The sequence below is a fragment of the Clupea harengus genome, chromosome 14 (assembly GCF_900700415.2).
Source record: "Clupea harengus chromosome 14, Ch_v2.0.2, whole genome shotgun sequence".
NCBI lineage: Eukaryota > Metazoa > Chordata > Actinopteri > Clupeiformes > Clupeidae > Clupea > Clupea harengus.
Window position 1 is genome coordinate 10,370,754 of NC_045165.1, and position 16,989 is coordinate 10,387,742.

Consider the following 16,989-nt stretch of genomic DNA (forward strand, 5'->3'; position numbering starts at 1 on the left):
AGTGGCTTTTCCTGGCCCCTCATAATTCCATTTCCTGTGATTTCACGCTCGCTCCCCTCCCACCCTGTCTCTCCCAGGCTCGCTCCTGACTGTCCAGCGCGAGGGATAAAATGCTTCCAGTTCAGCCCCTCTTCCTGCCATTCTCCCTCCACTTCCTCCAGGAAGCATCTGCTGTGCTCCAACAAAGACCTGGATCACAAGGGTAGAATAATACAAGCAGAACGGCTGGGCAGGGAACAGTCATATATTGTCCAACGAGAGGGGAAGAAAAAAAACAGGGACCTTGCTCACTAATGTCAATTGTCACACCGTTGGCATTAACAATGAGTCTACGTTCTGTCTTTGATGTAAACTGGCCCGTGTTATTATGGATCTGGGTTCCTGACACCAAGGATAATGTTCCCAACTTTTCTTTTTTCTTTTAACCATGACCATCCTGTTGGCATCAATATTCTTAATAGAGAATGGAGGTAGGAGGGGCAGTTTTTTTGGACACAACAGGATATTTAGTTCTCTTACTTTTCCTAAACACCAATCCATTCCCTGCTCTGTCCTTCACCCCATTTCCTCCTCTCTCATGCATAGGCAGATTGTGAAGCTGTGAGGGGCTCTCTTGAATGGTGAAACATCAAAACATCAAAGGGGCTGAGAATGGCCTTTCAGAGGCAGACCCCATCGCTTATCTGACCTGTTATCACACGGCTGTATTTTTCTCCCACTACTCACTTTTGTGTTTTGCGGGACATCCATCATTAGGTCAGCGTGTGTTTGGTCGGGAGGGTGTTGCTCAGGGCTTTTGGTTACATTGGGAGCTGATTTGCTTGAGCACTGCTATTGTTTTTCCGCCCCGCCACCCCCTCTCTGGAGGAAATGGACGGTTGTATCAAGTCGGAGCACGCTTCCTGTGCTTGTTGTCTTGAGAGGACCTCTTGGGGGTGGCTAAGAAAGTGGCTGAAAAGCATTCAGCATTCGTCGTCAGTCACAGGCAGTTGAGACCAGAGAGAGAGAAAGAGAGACGCAGGGAGAGACAAACAACTTTTAATCTGTGCAGGGACTGCTGGTGTTGGACGTACCTGTTTGCCACATACAGAATCTCATAAAATGGATGGCTGGATATTCTTGCTGGGCTTTCTGCGAGCTGCCTCTTGCTTGGACGCCTTCCATTATGTCATTCATGGAGATATGGTGAACTTTGAGGATGCCAGAACAAACTGCCAACATGAGGGAGTCCTGACCAGCCTAACCACTAAGGAAGAGGTCCTCGCGGTACAACAGGCTGTGTCACAGCACGTTGGGTCAAGTGGGGAATACACTTACTGGATAGGCCTGTTGAGACAGAAGTCTGTATGTCTTGACCCCAAAGAGGACTTAAAGGGGTTCGAGTGGATAGATGGAGGCAAAGATGTAGAGGAGATCAAGTGGAAGAAACAACCTGAATCCACGTGCACACATGATCGCTGTGCATACGTTTCCATCACCTATGATGGGACTTCAGTTGTGGACTGGGGATTGATGGATGATGGGTGTAAATCAAAAACACAGTTTCACCCTTTTATTTGTAAAGTCAAAGGTGAAAAAAAGATTCCTGCAGCCAAAGACTGTACGATACCCACTTTAATGGGGATACATGACCACATACACAAAATGGGAAATCCTTCCAAACTGGATGTAATCTGTAAAAATACAAAAGCGTACAACCTAACTTGCTCCCCTGAAACTCTGGAATGGACCGCAATGGATGGAATCACAGTCGATTTGTCGAAGATATGCATTCCATGCCAGGAAGGTCATGAAAAGTCCCACTCAGGTCAATGCGAGGATATCGATGAATGTGAAACAAAGCCGTGTGGACCCCATGGCGACTGTGTCAACACAAAGGGGTCATTTCACTGCAAGGGCTCAACACCACAACCACCCAAAGGTGCACTACCCACTGATCCCCACGCTCACCCAGCCCCGACCACTACAGAGGGACCTCTTATCACCCGTGCCCCGGACGTAACCGTCAACCCAGACAACATGATACTCATTGACGTGACGGAGTCCACCCCGGATTATTCCCACATCTACATCCCCGTCATCATAGCCGTCCTGGCACTGCTACTTCTCCTGCTGGTCATCTTGGCCATAGTAGCGTGCTGTCGCAGGAGGAAGAGGGGGCGCTCAAAAAACCTGGCCGGGAAGAAGGCCTCTAAGGAATCTATGGCACTCAGGGACTCAATGGAGAAGATAAATGAGAAATGACCAGATGGAATGGAGAAACATGGGTGATAATATCCAACAGTGCGCTTCCTTATGTGCTCTCAGCCCTGTCAGACTGCTTTACTGAGGCTGCATAGTGGTCTTCAACTAAGTGACGTACTTAAGTCACTTGGACAACTGTTCACTGTCATACATGGCCTTAGGTGTATGAAGGGCTGTTATTTTGTAATATGGATCATGCTTTGGTTAAGGCTTTCTTGCACTTTTTGTTATGAGTGGCTGCCGAAGAATGTAAGTGCAGGGTTTGGTAGGGGTTAAATATACAGAATGTTCACTGATAAAAAACTTAAACCATCATGAAGTAATGAGGTAAACGCATCCTTCAAATATGTCCATTTGTAACATACATATTGTAAAGACATGTTTGCAGAGTTGATGTCACTAAACATTTTTTTAAATGAACATAGTTTCTGCAGTGTTTATTGTAGTCTAATTGTTTTCTCTACTGTTCATACATGGGAATACAAACATGTGAAACCATAGAACACTTATATCTGAAGCACTGTACAAATAAATTACAAAGCAAATAAAAGGGAAAATGAAAACATCAGGGGTCTATCAAATCTCATCACTGATAACTACAGAGAACACATCAAAAGACATGGGACCAAAACTCTCACCAGTTAACAAAATGAAACAGCATTTTCATTTGTGGAAATCAAAGGGAGAGGCTTTAGAAAAAGACCCACAATCTCTCAAAGAAAAACACTGTAAGAGGACACTGAACAAGATAGCTGAACCGATATCCGTGGGCAGGATAGGGTCATTTAGTGAGCGTAAACAGTACTTTCCTGTAAAAAAAACAAGCAGTTGAGTCTACTCCACCCACCCCGTCATGATGTAGTCAGCTACCAAAAGAAAGGTTCGCACAAAAAGGTTTCATGCGTAAAATAAACTATGTCGTCAACCCTGTCCCTGAAACACATATACATAGGCGGGGTTCACAAACGACATACAGTCACAGAATAAGCACTGCGACGTCATCGCAGCGCTTCACTTCTATAGTCTGGTCCAAGCACGACTACAATAACAGCCCCTTTAGTCTCACGTCTCCCAGTTTATAGTCACGCAGATCATTAGACATAAATGAATCATTAGGCTACTTTTAATAATGAAACTTCTTATAAAACGCTGTGTTAAACTGGCTGATAGAGAAATCGCTACTGGGCAATTATGCTTTGTTCCATATTTAAAAAAAAAAAGTTACTCAGGTGGGACTCCATTTCCATTGAAATACAGTTGAAACGAAAAAGATCAATACTATTCTGACATAATCAATGAAACAGTTAAGGTAGTACAACGCTTTGTTCTGTTATGGGCATGTTGTCCCTACGTTTACAAAGTCGTAGTCCTCGAGGTACAAGTGCCATTTCTATAGGTGCTATTTGATTCCATATTGTCCGGTTGAAATTCATCTACACTGTATCCACGACTTTTCAAGGCAGTTGCGTAGTAATCAATAGGTTCCTCGGTCGCGTTCTCCATCCAGCGCAGACATAATATTCTTTGGAATGAGCGTTTGAAATTGTCCGACAGGAATCCATACAGTATAGGATTGGCGCAGCTGTTAGCATAACCTAAAATCACCGCCAGCTGGCTTAGGGTGGCATTATGTTGCTTCACAAAGACATTAACGAGTTGGTCGACGTAAAACGGCATCCAACAGATTACGAACACGGCCACCACCATCAAAACCATCAGAGTGAGCTTTCTCTCAGACTTTTTGCGCTGCTGCCAGCCAGCTTTCAGAGCAACCACTCGCATCTTCACTATGATTAAGATGTAGCACATACATATGGCAATGACGGGGAACAGAAATCCCATCAGAAAAGTATATACTATAAACACAGCCATCCACTGCCTCTGTGGCTCCGGCATTTGCATATTACAAGCGACCGATCCGTCCGAGTTCGGTGCTGTGTTGGAAAATATAATAATTGGCAAAATAACCAGGATGGAGAATATCCAAACTCCCAAGTTAACCATCTTGGCAATGGTAGGTCTCCGATATCGGGCAGCTTTTATGGGATGCACCACGGCAATATATCGGTCTATGCTTAGTACAGTCAAGCAATAAATGCTGGTAAACATATTTATAGCGTCCACACTTAGGAAGAGGCGGCACAAGAAAGATCCAAATGGCCAGTGTTGAAGTAACGTGTATGTCACCAGAAACGGTACACTCAACATAAGTAACTCGTCCGCAATAGCCAAGTTCAAAATGTATATATTAGTCGCCGTCTTCATTTTTGCGTACCTAAAAATAACGTAAATGACCATGGAGTTCCCGCACAGCCCGACCAAACAGACCACTGTGTAGATAAATGAGATGAGAATTGCGCTACCATGAGACTCGCTGTGCGTCTCATTGCCGGAGGAATTCATCAGCAAAAAACTGTCCTCTAAATTAAGGAACTTGGACGAGCTGTTGGAAAACATTCTGGTGAATTCTCGACCTCCAAGAATGATGTAAAAAGTGATGAACTAGCGTTTAAATAATCCGTACGTGCATTTTGGTTTCGAGATAGGTATCCCTTTGGTCTGCTGGCGTTGCGGCGCACTACGAGTTTCAGCACCATGGATAGTTGCAACGGTGAAGACCCCCCTCATAGTGCATTTAGAGAGGCACGTCACACGCAGCAAAATGACGTTGACGTCTTAATCGATACTGAACTGCCATCTTCACAGAAATACCTGTTAGAATATTGCTTTCATATACTCTGTCTTTTGCCATTGGATTGCATCACTGCAAAGGCGTAGTCATGATATACTTCAGCGGTCATTACGCACACAACTAATAGCCGAGTGAATCACCACACTGTAAAAAGAATGTGTACAGACACAGTTAAAATATGTAAAAAATGTGTTAAACTCTCTAAAATCCGGATAGTTTTTTATCTACTTAAGGTCCCAGCAGCTTTTACATTTTGTAATGAAGAGGCCATTGTAACACAAAATACTGTGAAAAAGCTATAGATAGCAGTCCATAACTTCAAACTGTTCGATATCTATAGCAGCACTGGAAGCGGTCCTGTTGTTTCACAGACATATTTGTAATACTTTACTCAGTGTACAAAACAAATGTTGAAACATCAAATAGATTTCCAAGTCAAAAGTTGTCTAAATGTAACTTCATCCTTCAAAACGACACTACAGTAAATAGAAATAGGTGCAGTAAACACAATGGGCAAAATACACCAATCTGTCTGCTTTGCAAAAACAAACCACACCCCTTCTTATACAAGGTGACAGCTGCAGTAGAAAACAGCACAGACACACTGCTGTTCAAAGCTGGTTATATGCTGGGAGACCAGTAGTCTTGAAGAACATATTGTGTGTACTAGAATGTCTGAGCTGTTTTTTGCCCAGGTTTTCACCAGCAAGAGATTTGAAGTGATCTCCCAACCTGGCTTTACACTGCCAACAAAACCCACATTGCGCAGCAAAACCCAGCGTGTTCCAGTAAACCAGCTGTACTTTTCCAGCAGTGGTGTCTTGCTAGTTCCATGTACATACCACATCTCCTCAATTGTATTTTTACTGAAAAACAAAAAAAATCAATAGCGATCTTCCCCATAATGAGTTCACAATGTCAATCCCCTTTATGTCATATCCTCATTACACAGTTGCAATCCATCGCATCCCCATCTTCACATTCTTCTAATTTGTAGTACCATCTAGTGGTGGGATCCGCTATAAAGGATGCTTAAGGAAACGGGCACTGTTCATTGGTGTTGGTATTAGAGGTGAGGTATTAAAGATACATCATAAGCACTTTAAAAAAAGGGTACACACTGGCTGGAAAAGTCCAGTTTAAAACAAAGCATAAAAGAGTGGCTTGAGGGTGGTGAGGAACGCCTGGCTCCCTCCCTCTCACTCAAGCGCAAATAACTGAACTGCAAACACTGGTGTTCATGTATGGAAGGCTGGGGTCACCTGGCAGCTTGTGTGAATTGTGGCAGGATAAACTTTGATTGCATTTATGACATTATTAGGCTGGATAGGAGGGACACGACTTCACAAGAAGAATGGGAAAAAAGCAAGTTGGGAGGAAATGGTGAATAACATGACCTCAATCTGTGTGACAAAAGACCTCTAAATATGGATAACAAAAAAAATAAGAAATGTGTTGGCATTGTAATGACGGCGCTGATGCAGGTGATCCTAAAATATATTCTGTTCCTCACAGAGGCTTATTTTATGCTTTCTCATTAGCATCTCTACGACACTCTACTTGTGAAAGGATGCCAACCCCACAGCGGCATACCTCATTTAAATGCGAATAATAAAAACAAGGGACATTACTGAGAAATGCTTTTGTCACCCCGGCAAATTGCTCCCTGTTTCCGTTTGTACAACCCCATCCAAGTGCCCCCGCTTGCACAAGAGCCGTGATGGCTGCCCTTGAAAGGTAATGAGTATCGGTCGGGCTGCGAGATGGCAGCACAGATGGCTGTGTTCGCACTCTGCTCTCTCACTCTCTCTCTCTAGTTCTCTGCCCATCTCTGGAAGAAAGCCAGCTCTCTCTGGGCAGGTGTTCTGTTTTTCATCAAACTCAAGCCTCCATAAGGTTGCTTTTTTTTCACCAAAAGGACTTTCCTCTGGTGGAGCAGGTGGAGCAAAAGCCTTTAAAAGTAGAACTGATGGAAGTATATATACTGAATGTGTGTGTGTGTGTGTGTGTGTGTGTGTGTGTGTGTGTGTGTGTGTGAGAGGAATCAAGATGGAATCATAAGAAGAAAAGAGGAAAGGTTAAATAGTCTGATAATCACAATGTGACACAATGAGGATAGAATTCATGTCTATGTCTAGCTTGACTTGAGGCTTATTTTAATTGAGTTAGACGTGGGTCTTGTGGGTGACTGCGTGTCAAACAGTTCTCTTTGCAGGTGCTTTGTGTTGGTCATTACAACTCATTTGCATTTAGAGGTTTTGCCCTGACTTGACTTGCTAGCTGAGCTTGCACAAAAAAAAAAAAACATATGCCTGGCCATTATAACGGCTGGAATCATCAAGCATCAATAATTTGAATAAATAACACAGCTAGCCACTGCACCAAAAGGTACATTAAAGCCAGATAAGGGCACAGCCAGCTGTAAATGTCAAGAGATGTGGACAAATAGGAAATAAAAGGCAAATGAGAAGGGATGGGAACCTGCTGATAGAATATGCCTCAGGAGAACTTTCAAGCCACTCTGCATAAATGCAAGTAAAAAGTCACACCGGGCTGTTCAAAGGAATTTAGAGACTGGTCCTGCACTTAGCACCTGTTATACACTCACTCAAATGGAAGGTGATATGACTGCAACCCTCCTGGAAACTGCTACTTTTGCATCCAGGTGACACACACTTTTGTTGTGCTTCAAATATACATTCAGCAACTAAGACTCATCTGGATGACCATGATTGTTGAACCCCTCCACTCAACTGACTATGCACTGAGTATAATTACAAATGCTGTGGGTGCTTCAGTACACTGTTAAAGTGGCACTTAGAGGTGGAACCTGTGGCCTTCAGCTTTATTTCCATTGAAGCAAGGGTCCTGTGGAGAAGTCAGCGCCCGCTGTCAGCGGGGAGTGACTAATGAATCCTGTGCCTCCTGGAGCTCCAGCGCGGTGCCATAGTCCTGCAAGGCCTGCTGGGTAAGGCCCAGGTGACCACGCACATCAGCACGCAGTTTATACAGCAAGGCATCACTGGGCAGCAGGTCAATAGCTGCAATAAACACACATAAACAAACACACGCACACACGCACACACACACACACACACAGATTGTTTCATTCCAGAAAAAAAACAAAACTGGCCTAATCACTCATCCTTCAGTTGCAGGGGTCTTCCTTTTCTAGCAATCACTGATCCAACAGGTTTAAGATGAGCTCCTCCAAGACACAAATACCCTTTTCATAAGCAGACCTATTTCTGTGTAGTGGGGTTAGTATTTTCCCTAAGGACCAGGTGGATTCAAGCAGGTTGTGCAGTCACCATGGTAACCACCTACATCTAATCTTTCTTGAGCACGGAGCATACTTGGTCACTTGACATAGCCGAGTGACTGTGTGCCTGTGCCTGACAACGTAAAGTTTAGAGAGGGACTTTTGATGCAGGAAAACTAGCAGCAAGTGCCAAAATGTTCATTTTGGAGCAGATGGACTCGTTTTGCTCAAGAAGAGTTTCTTTTTTCTTTGGAATGGAGAGAGAGGAGAGATGGCAGCAGATCACAAAGAGTGTGGCGATCTGAGAGATGAGCCAATTAGGGCTTCCTGGGGAAATTTGTCATTTGGCTTCGACCGAGACAGTATTTGATAGAAGATGCAATTTAAGCAGCACACAGCATAATATAAATAAATATAAAATAAAGCTTGATTTGTGTGGTTTTGCTAAAGGATGACAAAAATCTATATTTGCAAGCTTACTGCTGTTGAAAGGCAATCTCCTTGCATATTATACAGTACATTGATGTTGCTAATGTAAAATCTTTCCTTCTGGGAATACAAGGTGTGCACATCCAAAGGAAGGGTTGCCAACGTTTTCTACATTAGGCAATGGATGATGCGAATACTGGTTGTGTGTTATTAAGATTCAAGATCTATGATTCAAGGTCCACGATCATTCATGAATTCAGTTTTTTTTTGTTTGAATTCCACAAAGATGTATGTGGAGTTGGTTCAGCTAACAGGAATTTGATTACACAGCATGTGTATATTTTTAATCGTTGGACAGCCATCTTTGACACCTAAGACCATTTTAAAATTGCCTATCGCTAGAAGCTTAAGGTATCCTATTTCTATACATATTATTTCTATTTCTTTTAATTTTATGGAACAAGCTGTTATAATTATCTTATCTTTTTGTGTTGCTTTTAAAGCAATTTAGATGTGTTCTCTATGCCGCCCTGAAGACAGGCTAAATGAAACAAACAAACAGAGAGATAACATTATGCCTGACCCTGTGGCAAACAGACCGAGAGCAAAAGGCTGCTGACTGCTGCATGCACACCTAGGGGCTCAGGTGTCAGGATTGGAGTTAAAAAAAAAAGGAAGAAAAAGAAGATAATCTTCCATAGTGGGGAAGGTCACTTAACTGAGAATGGCCTTCTCAGAGAACACCTCAATTTCTGCACCAGATCATAACCTTAGCCATGCTTTCAAACCAAAAGAGAGAGGGTCAACGTCTCATTTGACCTCTATCATGCAGGGAAAGATAGGAGCCCTCTGTTAACGCAATGATTATGTACAGATGGAACCACAGTGGAAAGTGCTTGGTGCTGCACAGCGGGGAGTGGAACCGCCTGCCTGGGTCAAGGCTGCTACATTTGCGGGTGTTCAAGAAGGTCGTGAAGGTGCAAATTTTTTAAGGCATCAGGTATCTAAATGATCTCTACAGAGGAGGATTTGTGAGACGAGTGAATGGGTTATGCAGTGCATGGAGAGAAAAGATGGAGGCGGGAATCTACAACTACAGAGCCAGCCGTGAAACAACCAGGAAAGGTAAAAAAAAAAAAAAGAGCCAGAAAATGAATGAGAATGACAGAGAGCACAGAGGAGCAGAGGAGAGCCCAACCTTGAGTCAGGTCCCTCTCTGCACTGCGGTACTTCCTCAGGGAGCAGTAGAGGTTGGCCCGGTTTAGGAACACATGCGAGAAGTGTGGGTTGAGCCGCAAGGCCTGGGTGAAGTCCTGCAAGGCTTCCGGAACCTTCCGCAGCAAGGTGAGCGTGATGGCGCGGTTGAGCACCGCAGACTCGTCCCCGGGGTCCAGCTTGATGGCCTCGCTGTAGTACTCCAGGGCCTGCAGGCACAGCCGGAGGAGAAGTCAGTCTCGCTCTGACATGTTTATGTTTATGTTTATTAAGGATCCCCATTAGGCTACACCGTAGTGGAGACTATTCTTCCTGGGGTCCAGGCAAAATGCATTACAATACAAATCATAAAATGCAGTACAGCATGATCAATGTTGGTGAACAAAAACACAGACTTAGAAAACAACATTTACATTAAAAGTAAAATAATAAAAAAAATACCTAAATACCTTAAATACCTAAAATAATAACCTAATCTACTATAATTTCCTTTCTGATTATTGCTGCCTTAAGTTTCCTTTTGAAATCACATTTATTTCTTGTTAGAGTCAAATATGAGGGGAGCACATTCCAGTATGCAATGGCTCTGATATGACATGTGCAATTGCCTTGATAAGCATCTTTCTTTTGAGTACTGATGTGTGGATGTGTGTGCATAGGTTTGCACACACATCCACACATCAGTACTCAAAAGTCTGTTTTCTTCAGAATGGTTTATGGTTATGTCTGAATACAAACACATATGCCTCTGTCCCACAGTGAATAATTCACTGCAGCAAAATCAAGGCCTGCACTTTGGTTTGTAGCTATCAGCAGGGGCAAGTGGCCCACTTGAATCACCTTAGGCGTCGTTTACACGGTGTCTAGGTTGCCTGAATCCGGAGAGAAATGTCTCCGGATCGACCTTTCGTCTACACGAACAAGGCGGATCCGCACACTGAATCCGCACTCTTTCGAATCGGGGGTCCAAAGTGTGCAGATTCGAATCTGTCCGCGGATTGGTGTTCGTCTGCACGCCGATCCGCAACCCTTTCTAATCTGATGATGTCATTGCCCCACGTGATCGCCTCGCAACCTCAGGCTGAACCCTTATTAACCCCACTGCCTCACTTCATAACAGCAACAACATAAACTTAAACTAAAGGTACTGTTTGCTAACAGCGCTGACCTAATCAAATGCAACTCTCTCTGGGTGTGATGTTTGGCTCGGTAAATAAAGACGTGCTTTCCCACTCTAAACCATGAGTGTGGTAACCATGACAATATGCATTGCTGTCACCGCTGACACCTTTGGATGTTCAGGATAAACCTGCAGTCTTTCTGATTTGCTATCACAAAGCTCCGTGGTCAACAGAGCATTGAAGTCAAATAATAGCACTAGTGGTGAAAACATATCTATAATAATTCTGTTATGCTCAAAGCATATTTTGAATATCTGGTTTCCAACTGCCCCTCCACCCCCGCCCCGTGCTCTCAGGCACTGACCCTTAGCTTCTACCACCCCACCTTCAAACCCTCTACACTGATCTCCAGTGACAGTGTGGTGTCCTACCTTTTCAAACTGCCTGTTGAAAAAGTAGAGGTTTGCAGCATTGAAGTAGGCCAAAGAGTAGTCGGGGTTCACAGATATAGCCTTCTGGTAGTCCTGCATAGCAGTGGATTTGTCTCCCATGTACTGGCTTATAACGCCGCGGTTAGTGAGAAGCTGGTCGTGCAGTGGGTTGTGCTGCACAGGAGACAGAAACACAATGAGACAAACAAACTTTCAGCACAACATTGACAAATAATGTAAAGGGACCTCTTCAGAACATAAATCACCGGCTGCCATTTTATTGTTGACCTATGAACAGCAGTGTGCAACTGTAACTATGTCTGCTTTTGAAAGGTTAAGAAAAATGAACGTCCCCTGTGAGTGTTCTTTGAGGGACTTTTATGAGAAGTGCCGTACTGCATGCGATGTGAAAAAGTAGAGAACAAGGAGAATAAGAGTGGGCATCCATCTTTAAGACAGGTCTGACCTTCATTACAGTGCAAGACACACTGCTACATAAATAATGGATGGTTCAAATATGTAGAGCAGTGAAATCTAAGGGGTTGAAAGAGAGGGACTCTGCACAGAGCAGTGAAATCTAAGGGGGAGAGTGACTCCGCACACAGAAACGTTTCTGCCACATTTCTCTATTCTTCATCTCACATTTAGTTCTAAAACAGCAGCAGCCAGAGGGCTGTAGAATAATTTCCCTAAAGGTGCAGTCTGGTATTCTGGTAAAAGGCTGTTAATAGTTGAGCACCTAACACCTACAACACCTAATCAAATTACGTTCTGAGCTCCTGAAGCAAAGTGTTGATTGGCTGGAATAGTGTATGGCTCGGTCCGAGCCAATTTGTTGGACAGCTGGAGGACCAATGAGGAGCAATTTGCTGAATTTGACCAGAGGTGTAGGGGATTAGAATCACAGACTTCTCCTTTAAGGGAGTACATGGGGTAAACTTAGCATGGAGGTTCACGATCCAGCAAGTCTGCCCCATGACGTGACGTACCCTCAGTGCTTTGCTGATGTCCTGGAAGGCAGCATAGAGATTCCCCATCTGCAGGTTGACAATGGCTCTGCCCTCGTAGGCGGCCCAGCTTGAAGGGCTGATCTCCGAGGCGATGGTGAATTGATTCCAGGCCTTCTGGAAACATCCAAAAACCTTGCAGGACGGGAGAGGAAAGAGAAGACAAAGTAAATCAATGGTGCTTAGTCGAAAATCAATGTGATGAGGCCGAATGAGAGAAGTCGGAACCATGCTGAGAGATATGTTGCCCTTGTTGAGTGGGGAGATAGGGATAATTACGCAGCGCCTGTGGGTGTGTGTGTGTGTGTGTGTGTTGTGGAGGGGGATGAAGGATGTTTGAATCAAACTGAATCAGATATAACAGTAGATTGCAAGGCCCATCTCTCTAATCCAACAGTCAGCATCACCATGGTGTGGCCAAGCGAAGGTCAGTTGTTTTTCACATTAAGAAAAACACAGACGCTGTTTGAAAGTTCGCACACAAATGACCAGAGAAGAACAGCTTTGATGCTGAACGTGTTACAGAATGGAAAGCCAATTCTCCACTATGTGTTCAATTTTAAAAGTGAAGAATTCTGCAAAAGCTTATTATGTCTCACAAAAACACATATGTACGTTCACACTCATGCACCCCTGTACCACCAACACACACACACACACACACACACACACACACACACACACACTCAACACAGCACGCAGCTTCAGCACTGCAGCTATTTCATCTAATAAAGAGCCTGTCATGATTTGTCAAGTTTTAACAATCCCACGGCCTCATATCCTAGCAACATGCACACGCGGCTTAATATAGAATAGGCAATTTTGAGACATATAATCAGCAGAATCATATCAGGCAATGGACCTGCTCTCAATCAAATTAAATTCCCATCTTTTTGCATCTGAATATATTCAGCCTTCAGCCTCCTGAAGGGCGGCCTTTCATCTGCTCGTGAGAAAGAAACCTATTTAGAAAGTTTGTTCTGGTGAGTCAAAAATCAGTAAAAAAAAGTCTGTAGAAAAAAACAATAACAGTAACAATGCAGGTAGGCTTGCCAATATAGGGTCCTCCACTCTGAAGAGACTCTCAGGGGGTTTCTTACAACCGAGGCACAAAAATAGGTGTTTTACATATAATCATTCACCCATTTTGTGGGATGTCTCACCAGAGATGAGACCCAGTTTCAGCATCCTGGCTTTGTAAAAAGTAAACTTTGTGAGATTAGAAGAAACTGATTTAACACTCACACACAATGGCTTCAAACATGATGACAAGGATGCCTTAAAGGATGAATACACAACAAAGGCTGCAAAAGCCCACCACGATTCCTGTTGAAAAACTGGGTATATGGTTCTGAACTGCCACTGTGAGACAGAATGTAAAGAGACTGATTATAAACTCTCATTGTCCTTGAACTACTGTGAGCAGTCAGTGGGGTGTTGGTAAAGCTGGCAAGTTCCCCTGGCAATGCTTGCAATAAATGCAGGGACAAAATCCACCACATGTATGACAGGCAGAACATAAAATGTCACTACATATAGTAGTATATAATATACACTATTGTAAATGTTATGTCAAAAGACATTCTTAGAAGATGCCTTCACTCGAAAGTTATGCCGTATGAGTCACCTGTCTATTATGACAGCATGGCAACAAGGCAGCAACCTTCCGTTTCAAATGGACCCAGTGTGTACCAGGGCTCCATTGCCATTGGAAGGGGTGTGTCTGGCCCTGTGTGACTGTCTAGAAAAGAAAGATGGAGATCTACTAGCAATACTGAAAAAAAGCTAGAGGTACAACCCCATTTCCAAATAGCACTGGTACAAATGTAAAAATGCTAATATAATTATATATAATTCTGCTGGTGCCACTGCTTTTAAGAGCATGTATTCAGCTTTTAGGACAGCTTTTAGGAACCTACAGCACACCCAATTACTGATAATGACAGACACTGACTTTTTGTCCTCAACAGCTTTGATTGTCACTTTACTGCCTGGCCTATAGAAATCAATGGCTGTGCTTCGCAAACACTAGATGCTGAGATATTGAGTCGTCGAACCACAAAACATGCTTCCACTGTTCTATTGTCCATCTCAATCGAACCCGGACAAGTTGGCTGTGCTTCTGTGCAGTATTGACGTAAGGCCTTCACGTCCATCTCTAGACGCACATGAATGCTGTTGACTGACAAACGTTTACAGAAGTAGGCTTCTTTTTGTGCTGTGCTGAAGCATCAGGTCTCATGTGAAGCACTCTTTGTTTAAAGATCACATGTCTACCTGCGTGAGTCCACTGAGCAAGGACACAGAAGAGGCTGCGGTTCAGAGAAGCCTCTTTCTTGGTTCACCTTGAGCTGAGCCTCACGGTCTATTCTTATATTTTCCATTTTCCACTTAAGTGCTTTTATGACATTCCAGTTATACGCAGTCAGGTAAGAAGGCATCTTGATCACATGTTTTACAATCCAGTGCAGCTGTCCCTCAGTGTCTTGTCCGGCCTTCTCTGTAGGATCGGGTCGGTTGGGTCTGTCGGGCCGGTCTGCAGTTAATGAGTCGGATTTTATTCCCGCTTTGGCCTCACAGCTATCCCCTCAGTTACTTGCCCTGAGCGAAACGTTGATAAGGCCAGAAAACACTGCCACACCTACAGAGCTGTAGATTAAGCATCTAATGACTAGATATTCACACAGCTGAGCTGCTGCCTGTGCATAGCTAGGACTCATTGCATCTCTTTCCATCATGATTACCGATCCTTTCAAGTTATACCTGGTGGTTATTTATCGTCCACCAGGACAACTTGGCAGCTTTGTGGATGGACTGGATAGACTTAGCAGACTGCTGTCTGCACTTCCAATGGATAATTGTTCGTTACTAATCCTTGGTGATATGAATATTCCTATGGACAATTCTCATTCAGTAGACTTCCTGTCCCTAATTCACTCAAACATGTTCACAGCCCTCCTACTCGTAAGGCTGGTAAGGGACTAGACATCACTCTGCTGCGCAATTTCACCAGAAAAGCTAATAGTCACTCCTTCCCATGTATCTGACCACTACTTTGTTATAACATCCTACTACTTTGTACTACATAGCCACACACGCGAAGGGAATACTCGAACTTCCCGCTGCACGTAGGCTCGTCCTTGTCCTCATCACATGTATGTTCACGAACGTGCACACAGATGCACGCGGAACTGCGGTGATCGAACAAATGAACACAGACACATTCTTTCTGGCACGCTCCTAACAGCGCTACCCCGAGCCCAAAGGCTCACACACACACACACACAGTCACTCCCTCTCTCTTACACATCCCCACACTCCTTCAATTTATTAGTTAGTTACATTTAGCTAGATTACATATTGTGTCGTATTTCTTATCATTGTGTAAATAAATACTTTGATTATATACGCTGGTCTATTTAATGTTACACAAGAATGAATGCTGCCAACCTCTTCTATTCAGAACTCCAATGACCTTCAACCTTGCTATTAATAAGGTAATTTTGGTTGTAGTTATTCGTTTAATTATTAATCAGAGTTCCAAATTAATAGTTAAATATATTTTATGAGACTGATTTGTGGATTATCTTTATTTTGACCACCGTGGAGGACACTTCACTTTATGTGGCGCCCCCTAGGTGTTCAACTTAATTGATCTGCCTTTGTGTTGAATGGTTGATGCCTGTCCAATCGGTTGAGATTACCAACATATTGCTGTTGCATGGATAGAACCAATGTGTCTTGGTGGCCCTACACACAATTGCACCCACATTCACCCAGCGCCTGCTCACAGGGTAAGGTATCTACTTAGTTTGGTACTCCCATGTGAGGCTGGTACCAATTTCACCTACACTGTGCACTGCAAAAGGGGGAAATGCACTCAATTCCTACTGATTTGTCTTTGTTTATCTCAAGGTGCTGGATTACTCACAGACTCATCTTCTGGCAAATCGGTGAACATTGACCTATTCTTCCTCTTGAAGGACAAGGGCTTTCTTGGCTCCTTATTTATGAGCACACTGTATACCCACTAAGCTGTTCTACAATACCTAAATGTTCTCTCTCCATTTTATCCACTATTCATTTAGTATGTGTCATGTATATACCATCTTTCTGTTTGTATGTATCATCAAATCAAACACTTGTAAAGACACACAGATTTTCCAGAGATAAATAAACAGGAGATGAAGTACTAACCACACTGGCACCGTAAAGGACTGCTCAGTACGGTTATCGTCAAACTAACTACGGTTATCATGTACATTGACCACATGTATGCTAACATGCTTCTCCTAATACGGGTATGAATTCATCTGCCATGTTTCTGATTGATACTGTCTCCTACGTCGTTACCACAGCAACTCATGCTGACAGGTAGGTGATGTCTGGACAGACAATTCCGATCTGATTAGTTGCAAATCAGTCGTCTCAGAAGATCTGTTTTCAGAAACAAATCTGATTTCCCTGCAGTGTGAACATAGCCTGAGAGAGTAACCCAGTGGTTGGGGCATAATTATTAGCATCCCCCACCTCCGGTGTTTGAGGGTGCGGGTTCGACCCCAGTGTGTGACTGTGTACATTTGTATGA

At 43.5% G+C, this 16,989-nt stretch overlaps 3 protein-coding genes across 3 annotated transcripts in view; 1 reads left to right on the top strand and 2 right to left on the bottom strand.

Annotated features, from left to right (window-relative positions):
- Positions 1 to 886: 886 nt before the first annotated feature.
- Positions 887 to 2,809, top strand: clec14a (C-type lectin domain containing 14A). Its single transcript, XM_042709733.1, has one exon. It carries the CDS (start codon positions 1,102 to 1,104, stop codon positions 2,242 to 2,244), a length of 1,143 nt encoding a protein of 380 aa, XP_042565667.1. The 5' UTR covers positions 887 to 1,101; the 3' UTR covers positions 2,245 to 2,809.
- Positions 2,810 to 3,461: 652 nt separating this feature from the next.
- sstr1a (somatostatin receptor 1a) lies at positions 3,462 to 4,902 on the bottom strand. Its single transcript, XM_042709735.1, has one exon. The coding sequence runs from the start codon at positions 4,699 to 4,701 to the stop codon at positions 3,598 to 3,600; it is 1,104 nt and encodes a 367-aa protein (XP_042565669.1). The 5' UTR covers positions 4,702 to 4,902; the 3' UTR covers positions 3,462 to 3,597.
- A 1,299-nt stretch (positions 4,903 to 6,201) lies between these two features.
- Positions 6,202 to 16,989, bottom strand: part of LOC105899590 — a 38,582-nt gene continuing 27,794 nt past the window's right edge. The window contains exons 24-27 of the mRNA XM_042709809.1: positions 12,384 to 12,536; positions 11,395 to 11,568; positions 9,688 to 10,051; positions 6,202 to 7,977 (exon numbers count right to left, since the gene is read on the bottom strand). Coding sequence (XP_042565743.1) covers positions 7,829 to 7,977; positions 9,688 to 10,051; positions 11,395 to 11,568; positions 12,384 to 12,536 — 840 coding nt within the window. The 3' untranslated portion in view covers positions 6,202 to 7,828. The remainder of the gene's footprint in view (positions 7,978 to 9,687; positions 10,052 to 11,394; positions 11,569 to 12,383; positions 12,537 to 16,989) is intronic.